The sequence below is a fragment of the Triticum urartu genome, chromosome 3, assembly GCF_003073215.2.
Source record: "Triticum urartu cultivar G1812 chromosome 3, Tu2.1, whole genome shotgun sequence".
NCBI classification, from domain to species: domain Eukaryota; kingdom Viridiplantae; phylum Streptophyta; class Magnoliopsida; order Poales; family Poaceae; genus Triticum; species Triticum urartu.
The window spans coordinates 718,336,653-718,348,750 of NC_053024.1; the positions used below are offsets into that span (position 1 = coordinate 718,336,653).

The 12,098-nt window shown below is 43.0% G+C and overlaps 1 protein-coding gene across 1 annotated transcript; it reads right to left on the reverse strand.

The window, feature by feature from the left end:
• Nucleotides 1–2,416: 2,416 nt before the first annotated feature.
• On the reverse strand, nt 2,417–8,732 carry LOC125547282 (polyubiquitin 11-like). Its single transcript, XM_048711222.1, has 5 exons — nt 8,392–8,732; nt 7,451–7,508; nt 3,743–3,813; nt 3,408–3,461; nt 2,417–3,288 (listed from the first exon to the last, which is right to left on the reverse strand). The coding sequence occupies exons 1-5, from the start codon at nt 8,730–8,732 to the stop codon at nt 2,607–2,609; spliced, it is 1,206 nt and encodes a 401-aa protein (XP_048567179.1). The 3' UTR covers nt 2,417–2,606.
• Nucleotides 8,733–12,098: the final 3,366 nt, after the last annotated feature.

The window sequence follows — 12,098 nt, forward strand, 5'->3', positions numbered from 1 at the left end:
TCAACACTTCATCACAATCTTTAGATTCACGAATTTCAAGCAAAACCTCATAAAGATAATCTAGTGCACAAAATTCACTAGAAATAGGTTCATCATAATTGGATCTCTTAAAGAGATTAGCAAGTGGATGAGGATCCATAAACTTTTAGCAAGCGAAGATGCAAGCAAAAGGACGGCACATGGTAACACGAGCAAACAGAAGGACGAACGGAAGAGGGGCACATGGAAATGGAGGCATGTCCCCGGCCTCTGCATCATGATGATGCATGCAGCCATCTTATTAACAATCCACAAAGTATCATCATAAAAGTCTTACTATCATTTATGCCAATGTTATCGACTAAATGATTTATGCCACTGTTGATATATGAAACTTCTGTTTCCATTCATTCTTCATCAAGTTTATATTTATTTCTCTGATATTGCCTTGTAGATATGGTTAGCAGTTTTTCTGGTGTCAAGCAAGTCCAATCTGCAGTACGGCCAACGTCTCCACAAACGAAAATATTTCCAGCAGGCCAGGGTAAGCCATGCAAGCTATTACTATAAAATTCATAGTCACTCATCAGCTATACTCTTTTGGCATGTTGCATATTTTTATTTGACAGGTCAAAAAAATATATGTGATCTTTAACAGACTGCAACTGAATTCACACACCCCCATTGTACCCTCCAGATTCTCTAGGTAATGTGGAACGAGAGAATACAAATGAGGTCGACATCATTTTATTGTGTATATGGTTTGGGGAAGCAATGAACCTTCTCTGCATCCATGAACCCGAAATAGTTTTTTGTTTTGTCATGCTTTCTGATTTATGTTTTCTTTCTGCATATATATCTTCCATGACCACAGACTACATATTTCAAACCATTTCAAAGCAGCTGAACTCTATAGCTGAATTAGACTACCACTAAATTTGAACTATTTTTTGTTTCCTTTTTAGATACCATATGTCAAAATGAGCTGCCAACTCTCAGTTCTAGCCTATTTATGTTTTCACTTTGTGTATAGAACTTTAACGACCACACGCTAAATATTTCACAACGTTTCAAAATAAATGGTCTCTCTATCTGAATTGTACTACCACTAAACTTGAGCGATTTTGTTTCCCTTTTTTGATCCTATATGTCAAGATGAGCTGCTAGCTCATCTGCGACACAAATGAAGAAACAATACAAAGATGCCAAGTTAAAGTACTTTTATTTGTATCAACAATCTTCCATATTTTCTTAACTGTAACGGTATACTCTCTGCAATTTAGGACACTCATCTGCTATTCAAATGAAGGAACATACGAAGTGGTCAAGTTAAAGTAGTTTTTCTTAATAATCTTCTGCCTTTCTTAATTGCGATGTTATACTCTTTACAATTAAGTCTGATGGGCTGCTGATTTCTACTAATGTGTTTTATTAGTTTTCTTGTATATCTTCAGGAGATCGAAGAGCATAGCATACCTTTTGTTCAATTTGATGACTACTTCCAGTGAATCAAGAATAAAGTACTCCCTCCGATCCTAAATGTAAGTCATTTTAGAGATTCCAATATTGACTACATACAGAGCAAAATGAGTGAATCTACACTCCAAAATGCGTCTATATACATCCGTATGTAGTCTGTACTGAAATCTCTAAAGACTTATACTTAGAAATGGAGGGAGTAGTTAATTACAAGTCATATCTAACTATTCAGGAGCTTAAGTCGCCATTGCAAAGTTTGTAGTGTCATCATAGATGGCTAGCCATTGTCAACATTATTATTTGAAAAAAAAAAAATTGGTAAAGTCAAGCAAGAAAGCTACCCTGCATTACACTTATATGTTTTTTTGGGGGAAATGACACTTATTTGTTATATTCAATGTTCTTTCAAGTTAGGGCATTAGATTTCCTATTAAATATATTCCACAAAGCAAACACCTTCAGCTGCATAGGGAGTTTCAGAAACATTCTTTTTTGTGAAAGTGCAAACCTTCGGATATTTCTACCTTGGCTGGAAACTTCGTAAATCTGTTAGCACAACATGTAAGTGTTTCTTGTGCTGGTGCTAATCAGGCCTCGGCTAACTGTCCTGAGCCGTTCTAATATGCAACACGGAATATACAAATTGCATCATGGTCTATTATGCACATGTAGGTGAAGTCACTTGGAAATAATTTAATTTTACGACACTGTATCTAAAAACATTGCCATCACGGTGTTAGGATTCTCATTACATTGACCTATATAGATGAAAACATGCATAAACGCAGAAATGAACCAGACTGAGTTTGTGTGAAGGAAATAAATGAGTCTATTGTCCGCAACTGGATGTATTTCTAAATAAATCAACTTGCTGATGCCAAGACGATAGACTTAGGAATCTTGATAGTATATTAGTGTTTTCTCTTACAGATAAGAAGAACTACTCAACACATTAACGTACAAGAGTGGAGCAATACTAGTGGTACTACAAATGACACACCGCTACTGCAAGACGGCAGCAAAATAGAACTGGTTGTTCAATCGCTGTTCAGGCAATCCATCTCAACAACCAAACAGGTAGCGGAGCATCAAATGAAGTGTAGACTCCCTATGAATGCTGGCGGAGCATCAAATGAAGTGTAGACTCCCTATGAATGCTGGCGGAGCATCAAATGAAGGGTACACTCCCTATGAATGCTGTAGTCCGCCAATGTGCGGCCGTCCTCCAGCTGCTTGCCTTGAAAGATGAGGCGCTGCTGTTTAGGGAAAGGGCCGTACTTCATGTCGTACATCTTCACCTTGACACTGCCGACGGTGTCCAAGCTACCAACCCAAAGAGTGATGGTCTTCCCATCCAGCGTCCTCACGAAGACCTGCATCATGTCTCCTCTCGGAATACACGGGAGGAGGACAAGGAGAAGGGTGGACTCATTCCCAATGTTGTGGCCAGCCATGGTGCGGTTCCCGTCGTCCAGCCGCGTGCTGGCAAAAACGAGGCACTGCTGAGCCTTCAGGAAGCCCTCAAGGTCCTGGATCTTGGCTTTCAAGTTATCGACGGTGTCTAGACTGCTGACGTTGATCGTGATAGTCCTGCCCGCCACCGTCTCTGTCACGTAAATCTTCATGTTCATCTTCTCGTGGAGGTCGATCGTGGATTCATGCTGGATGTTGTAATTGGCCAATGTAAGCCTGTCATCCAGCTGCACGCCACCAAAGAAGAGGGAGTACTGTTCCTGGATCATCTTTGCCTTGACATCACGCACGGTGTCCGATGGGTAGACCCTCAGGGGGATCGTGCTGCCGGTGGGGTTCTTGATGAGGACATCCATTCTGAATGAGCAAAGCAAACATCACCAATTAATTTTTATACACTGTTATTTTTTTAGGGACTGCCTATTCTACATCTGGATGAAATCTAATTCGTTTTCAGTCATATTTTTTCAGCCAACTGAAGGATGATAACTGTCACCTGTCCCGTGTCCCCTGTTCTTTCTGCCTTGCACCTGCAAATCGGTTCTAAACAGGTCCACACAGCAAGCCATAAACGGGTCCACACATCAAACTATTCAAACCCGTACATATAAATCAGCTAAACGGGTTAAAAACTAACAAAAGGTGGACCAAGGTAACTACACGAGGAGGAAAAGGACCAAAACTGATGACATCTAACCACACTAAATTACCGCTGCTGCTGCTGTGAATCAATTATACAAAGGGCTAAAATTACACTAGTAATTACAGTGTAAAAACCACGGAAAATGCACAGTAATTCCACCAAAAATACACTGTAATTCCACTTGCAAATACAGAGCAAAATCCATTAAGATTTACAGTGTAAATTCCACTGTAGTTCCACTAATAATTACAGTGTAAAAAACAATTGAAAACACTAAAAATACACTGTAATTCCACTAAAAGTACACTGTAATTCCACTAAGATTTACAGTGTAAATTGCACTTAAAAACACAAAAGAATTACACTGTAATTCCACTGACAAAGTGCTAAATTTACCCCCAGAGAAGCGCCACCAGACAGGGCGATTTCTCCATGATCTGGGACACAAACATGGTTGGAGAAGCAAAAAAATCACAGGTAAACACCCCCACCTCCTGTGCATTCATCACCTCCTGTTGTCTCTCTCCTACCTGAACAAATGTGGAAGACGGAACAGACCTGTAGTGGTTCATTACATAGGCTAAGTTAATCACAAAATCTACACAGATCAAAAATAAGAACATAATCACACAAAAGCATGAACCAGGAGAAACCCTAAGAACAACTAGGGTATGGTCACATGAGCTAGTAGTCTATGATCACAAGAAAACGGATAACTAGATGCCCAGACCATGGGTTTCTGAATTTGCAGAAATAAACACACTACAGGTACCAAAACATGCTTAGGAAGTTAGCAATTCCATTTTGGGAAAACTTAAAAACATATAAGGGGGTGGATTGCTCCAGTTCAGAGAAAATATGACTATTTTCACAAACTTTGGAAACTGAAAAACTAAACACTGTTAAGAAACTTTGATCTACTAGTTTTAGACACTTTCTACCTGTTCTTAAATAGCTGTGATTGAAGGACTGGATTTAAGTAACATTCTAAGTGTAAAGTGTAAACTACTATGATCTGATGCTTCCTTATACTGAATATTGATATGCATCAACATAAGCACTGAAAATTGAAATTAACAAAAAAAAAGGACAAACACAATCAGGCAAAAAGCATTGACACTAGAAGGCACTCACACTAGTAGCAACAAACAAAAATAATCTATAAAACTGATAACATATTTACACTGTAAAATCCATTAGGAATTACACTGTAAAATCCATTGGGAATTACAGTGAAAATCCACTAGGAATTACACTATAAATTCACTTGAAATTACACTGTAAATCCAATAGGAATTACACTGTAAAATCTATGTTCGTGCGCATGAATCCACTAGGAATTACACTGTAAATTCACTAGAAATTACACTGTAAATCCAATAGGAATTACACTATAAATCTATTTTCATGCGCTTGTGGAATTGTTTTCATCCACATGAAAAATAGCAATTCGGTTTCAGTCAGATATTTCCAACCCATGGGAGCTTGACAATTGTTTGTCTATGTTTCTACTTGTCGTTTCTATGTCCATGTCAAAATTTCCTACTGGCCCCACTAAACAATAACGGGTTTAATCCATCCAAATACCAACCTGATACTTGAAAAAATTCAGGCTTGTCTGCAGAATGAGTTGCTTCAGTCTTCCACTAAATAGGAATCACAGGTAAACAGCCCCATCTTTGCATTCACCCCACACTTCGCATGATTAAGACCGATCTCTCTCCTGCTTGTCTACATCTGAAAAGAAACAAGGACGTCTATGAATCATTACATATATATATGCTGCAGGGACAAAACCTCACTTACATGCTGCAGGGACAAAAATGAACTCTGGAACTCTACATATGTGACACAAAAAATACACCAGAACCAGGAAGAATATTAGGACCAAGTAGTCTAGGGGGCAGAAACAGAAAAAACTAGTTGCAAGTTTCTGAATTCATAACTACAGTTACAGCACAAGGCCATAGGAAAAACAGATAAGGGGTCACATATTCAGGAAGATATGAACAAAAGAGGTTAAGAAAATGCTTGAAAAAAGGCTAGGAATGCAGCACTAATGAGGTAGCTAACTAACCTAAACCAGGAATTCATGCAACACTAATGAACTGGAATATATTAGCGCTGATAAGGAAGGCGAGTTACAGGTAAAATTACACTAAACTACAGAAAGATTTACACTAAAACTACACTGTAAAATGCACAACTCATGCACTGTAATTCCACTAAATTTACACTGTAAAATGCACAGTTCATACACTATAATTCCACTAAATTAACACAAATATTCCAGCAATTACACTAGTGAGGTTAGTTACAATTTACAGTGTAAATACACTGCATTGTAATTACACCAAAATGATACAGTAATTACACTAGAAATTTATAGTAATTACACTAAGAACTCCACTATGAATTACAGAGTAAATTCAAAAATATTAGATGGAGTCATTACAGTAAAAGAATCCACTAAGAATTACAATGTAAAAAACACTGACAAAAGACTAACCTAAAATTACACTACAACTTACACTTTAATTTCACTTACAAAGATAGAGTAAACTAACCTAAAAACACTAGTGCCCTCCCTCCTATTTGGTTGGAAGTTTCCTGCTCAAGTTGAGAAAGCAAGGGGTGACCGAACTGCTGCTCACTCTCGAGCTTCAACGGCAGTATTGTCTCCATCTTTCGCCCACCCTGGGTTAGGGGTTAGGGGTAAGGGTTATCTTCTGAAAGAATCTCTTGTATCAGCAGATACAAAAAAATCGGTTGCAATATTATCATATAGAAATGTGAATCGAGATGCATCTGGATGAGAGTTTGGCTTTCTTTTGGCAACAATAACACTGTGATCTCACTTACAAGTGTCATTAAAAATTAAGATTTACAGAGTAAGTCAAGTGATAAGAAAAGGACACTCCGGAGCAATCACAAATTTACACAAGTTTAAGCTCAAATTACAATAAAATAGCTCTCATATTACACTAAAAATACTCACAAAATACAGTTGACTAACAGTGGAAAAATACACTCTGAAACAATATACTACAGGAAATACAGAGCTATATCACTGGAAAAGCAAAAAAAATTGCATTGGTATACAGTGGAACTCACCAAAAATTATAATAGTAAACCAGCAAAAATACTACTGGAATTACAATCAACAGCAAATACTAAAAATATTGAAATTACAGAGCTAAATCCCTATAACCATTGTAATTACAGACTTAATCAATAAAAAATACACTACTAAGCCACTGGAAATGTAGAGTTTTCACTGCGAAAATAAAGCAAAAAATACAAATGTTTACAATGGAACTCCCCTATAATTAGGGTAGACCAAATACAACAGAGAGAGCAATCCCTTCACCTCACCGACCAAAATCAAACTCAGCTAGAACTAAGCATACCAGATCTAAAAATTAACAGCCACTGCCAGAGATAACTAAACTAAAATCAAGATGGTAACTAACTAAAAAGGGCAACTACAACTAAGATTCAAATGAACTGACTGAAGAAACCCTAGGACACGAACATGTAGAATCACCAACGGTATAGAATCATGCAAAATAAACGGTCGCCTGATGAAAGGGAAACAGAACACGAGCCCTACACTTCACATCACACATCACAACACTCGATCCCCTACGCATAACATCACATAAACGTACATATCCTAGCACACGAGCAACCCACAGATCTGAGCAACAGGGAACCGAAAGGGAAGCAGCAACAGAGGAGAGATGAATCGACAGGGAGAGAAAAAACCTACCATACCGCCTGAAGAACTCCGGCCGCCTGACCACCAAGCCCTCAAGCAGGCACCGAAGGAGAACTCCCAATCGAATTCGCCATGAATCAAGCTCTCTGACTCACCAAGGTCTCCGCCGCTGGAAATAGAAAGGGGAAGAGACGAGGGGGCGAGATGAGTGAGCTACAGGAAAGCGAATAGAATAAAAGGAAAAAGGAAACGGCACCCAGCGAGAGGGCGGCGGGCGCGCCCGATTAACGGATCTCTCGGCTCTCGCTGAAAATTATGCGGGCCCGGTAACAACGGCCAGCTCAGAAAAAAAGAACAAAAAACGAATCTCAACAAAACGATCAAACGGACAAGAAAACGAATGAACGCGAATTGATTTCATCCGGCTGAAAAATAGCGATTCCCTTTTTTTATTTTATTTTTTTACGTAGTAATACATGTCTAATTAATTTTTATACACTGATATTTAACGCCAATGATTCCAACAAGTTATCAGAAATCTACTCCATAAATACCTTGTTTCTACAGAACAATACAGTAGATGGTTCACTCAGCACTTGTAGACTGAAGAGATAAAGTGAAGGCCTAAAGTGAATATGTACTTTTCAATGAACTGACAACACTTTCTACTAGTATGGAACCAACAACAGGTGAATCCCAAATCAGCTATCCCCAGCTCTAATGTACTTTTCACAACAGGTGAACCAACAATATGTACTTTTCAATGAACTGACAACACTTTCTACGTAGTAAGACACTGACTTTTCACATACAAAAAACATCAAAACAACTATCCCCAGCTTGGAACAGGTCGGCTGCCCATCCCCAGCTCTGTCTCCCCTGTGTGGCCGCCACCCACTCTGTCCCCCACCTCACCCCCCCTCTCACCCGCAAGATAAATGGTGAAGAACTAGTACAATGGACTGCAAATATTACTACCAGATGACCGCAGCTTTCTGACCCCCGCGTCGCTCCGCTCGAGCGACTCGGGGGGAACATCGCCAGTCGCCGGCGGCCCCCTCTCCTACGCCTCCTCTCCTCCGCCGCTGCCGCTGGCCTTGCCGCGGTGGCGGCGGCCCCTTGCCTCCGAAGGTGGCTCGGGGAGATCCCGCGGCGGACGCATGGTGGCCGGGTGGCCGGGTGGCCGCGGTCGTCTTGGTGGCGAGCTCTGCCGGGCTCGAAGTCGTGGGGCGCGGGGCGCGCGTGGGGAGCAGGGTGGCGTCGAGGTGTCGCGAGGCCTGCTCGCCGGCGCCTGGGGGTGGCGCGCGAGCGCGTTTCCCTCTGCTGCGGATCTGGCCGGCGCGCTAGATCTGGGCCAGCGGGCGGCTGTGGCGTCGGGGGCTTCGGTCCCTTGCGTCGATGTGGTGGTCGCGCCGTCTGCGGCCGCACGGGCGGCATGGGCGCGGGGCCAGGCCGCTGGCTTGCCACTTCCTCTCCTCCCGGCCAGATCCAGGTCGGGGGCGGCGAGGTTTCCTCCTCTGCTCTCGACCTCCGACGGATCTTTTGCAACCCCTGTCGCTGCCTTGCTCAGTTCCACCTCCTGCTGATTCGGCGGTCTGGTGGTTCGACTGGCGGGCGCTCGGTCTCTGTCGCCACTCAAGGTTGTTGCCCCTGTGCGGTGGTGGTTCCGGTCTCAGCAGTGCCGCGGCTCAGCAGAAGGGTGGCGAGGATGATGGCTATGGGCGAAAGCTCTGTGTCGGCCTCTGTCGGCACCGGCGGCAACGACGCACTGTTGTGTCGGATCCCTCCTTGGAGGTGCCGTTGTACGATGCCTTGTTTCCTCGCTCACTCTGTTTGTTCTCCGGGTGAAAGCCTTAGATCCAGCTCCTGGATCGGACAGCGGCGGTGTCCTTGATGTCGTTACCAGCTTGGTGGCGCCTGTCTTCGGAGACGCTGCTCAATGCTGCTTACCTGAGGGTTGGGGTGGTGTTTGGCTGGTTTGAGGTTGGTGGTCGGTGGTGGTGGTGTGGCCAATCTGGGGTCGACGGTGGTGTGTGTCGTGGTTGAGTGCTCTCTTGGTGCGTCTCTGCTAGGTGGTGCCCTACAGCTACGCCAGTGGCACATAGGTGCCGTGGCGTCGTCTCGGCCTCGTGCAACCTTTCGAATGTACCCCCAACACAGGTGGTGTCGTGGCGTTGTGCAGTCTCGGTTGTGTGGAGCCTTTCGATTGCGTCGATGGTGCAGTGTCGTGGTTTGGTCTGCTTGGCGATGCCCTTCGACTACGCTGGTGGCACACAGGTGCCGTGGCGTCGTCTCGGATCCGCGTGTCCCTTCGAATGTGCCTCGTGGCACAGGTGGTGTCACGGCGTTGTGAAGTCTCGGATGCGCGGATCCTTTCGATTGCGTCGACGGTGCAGTGTCGTGGTTTGGTCTTGGCTGGCCGATGCCGTTCGCCTCCATCCTATGTGCTCTTTGTTGTGTCTCCCTCCCTGTTCCCCATGTATGTGTGTTGTGGCGTGTGTTTTTTTGCTTTTCTCTTCTCCTCTGTGCCCCCTGTAATTCTGATTCACTTGAACCTATCCTGCGACAGGCTGCAAAGTCTTATAGGCAAATGAATACAATTCAGGTGAGGAAATCTTCCCTCCGGTGAAAATTCAAAAACAAAGAACTAGTACAATAGTATTTGTGATTCCACTCGAATCTAGTCCTACCTTACAATGAGAGTGAGCTCTAGCTATAAGATTACCATTGGGGACGCAGAAAAGACAGCTCCGTGCCTTGAAAGAAGCTTCTTGCTAGGATCGACCAGTGGCAGTGGGCGTTCCTGCTGCCGCCGGCCGAAAGGAAGGATCGGAAATGGAAGGAGGGTTAGGGTTGGGGATTCGCCGGCATTTTATAGCTAGGGTCGGTCGCACGAGCAGAGCAGAGCAGGCCGCTCCCGAGGCCCAGGGCGACGGACGGGCTCGCGAAATCCTCCGCGCAGCCAATGTGGGCCTATCTTGCTGCCGAGATGCATACAGGAACCAAATCTGATCACTGTTCATCCGAGCTAATCCGTGCTCAAGGATTAATCAATCGGAGCACTGTATAAAGACCTCGAATCATCGCGAGTGAAGATCAGGCAGCTGATTCATCGGCACCCGTCTGCAATCAGCACTTTGCTCAACTGGAGAGAGAACAGGATCCCGGTGAGCGCGGCAGCATGCGGGGGTAACGGCCGGCGCTCCCCCCGCGGCGCGGCAGAGCCTCCTCCCAGTGGCGGCGGGCAAACAATATAGTACTGCGGCGCTCATCGGAGAAGGAGGGGTTCGTCGGCGGCGAGGCGGCTATTTTGGCTGTCATTATAACCAACCCTAGCCGCCGACTCTTTAACATATCGGGGAAACAAGAAGGCTGAAAGAGGGTGGCCCAAGCTACGTTGGGCTGCTCCGCCTGCCGTCTCGCCCCCGGCGCAAGCCAGTGGACCGATAGGCACAAGGCACTGGGCCGATAGTGGTCCACAGAAGGTGATTATAGAGTAAGTAATATCGTGTTTTGGAAGTGGTTCGACTAAACTAATATTAGGACGTCGATAACTGTCACACGTGTGGCAGGAAGGAAGACGCATCACACGTTTCTAAAGCAAACAAATTGCCACGTCATCGCATGCATGCATATGAGAATCTTTTTGGATTTCCAGTTTTTAAAATGTTTTATCTCTTAAATAAAAAATCCGATTGAAGATCCGTTTTCACCATTAAATCCCTCGCGACGCGATCTTTGAAACTAGATCTCATATCAATAATTTTCGATGATTTTTTGTTGGGGTTAAATGTTGTCATGTGTATTGCACATAAATTGCCATGGTGTTTACACTGAAATTGCCATGATATGTTTCAGCTATTTTATTCTATATTTAAAAGTAAATTTTGACATTTATAAAAGGGGGGAATTAAGAAACTAGACTTACCATGAACTATAAACTAAAATTGCCATGATATATGCACTTAAAATTGTCATGGTTCATACAAAAAATAATTTTCATACTCAAAGTACTGGAGTTGCCATCATCAAAATACTAAAATTGACATGCTCTACAAACTGAAATTGCCATATGGCAACTTTAGTTTAAGCACTATGGCAACTATAGTGTAAATATCATGGCAACTTTTGGGCAAAAAAAATTTCGTCGAAACATATCAACATGGAGTCTAGTTTTGAAGATCTCGTCGAGACGGATTTAATGATGAAAATGAATTTTTAATTTGATTTTTTAATTAGGAGATAAAACATTTTTAAGCCAAAAATTTAAAAAATTCATGCTGATGTCATCTGTTCACATGTGGCAAAATGAGTGGTAAAAGAGGCGTGTGGGCGATGTGCAAGATGTCACACGTGTGGGCGTTAGTATTTTCGTAATACTATTACCCCTAAAAAACTAAACTAATACCATTGCCTAAAAAAACTAATACTAACAACAAAAAATTCCCAAAAAATCTTAGTACTCTCGTTTTTTTATGGTGCCATGAGGTTAGAGAGTTTTATGTCCTCGCAGATCCGATTATTCGGATCTGAGGAATTTATGTTGGCGTGCCAAGATTTTGTAGTTGGCTTTATTTCTTCTGTAGGTGAAATCTTTCATCAACACCATGGTGAAGATATCATGATTCGACGGCCCGCACTTCAAGGGGATCATCCAGGCGCAAGTGCGTTCATCCATCAAGGCTTCCCATCTTTTTGGATGGGCGACCCAAGGCGCTTTTAAAAAACATTATTGGTAATGTTCATGCAAGTGAAAAAATGACAACATCATTGCTCCAGTCCAATTGCATCCTCTTTACCAAA

What these genes read in the sequence shown, in the direction of transcription:
- LOC125547282 (XM_048711222.1), bottom strand. Translation starts at nt 8,732, where the DNA reads ATGCCGCCCGTGCGGCCGCAGACGGCGCGACCACCACATCGACGCAAG. An exon ending in GCCGCCGCCACCGCGGCAAG is followed by an intron (nt 7,509 to 8,391) that starts GCCAGCGGCAGC and finishes GCTTTCCTGTAG; the next exon opens with CTCACTCATCTCGCCCCCTC. An exon ending in TTTGCAAGTGGAATTACAGT is followed by an intron (nt 3,462 to 3,742) that starts GTATTTTTGGTG and finishes ACCGATTTGCAG; the next exon opens with GTGCAAGGCAGAAAGAACAG.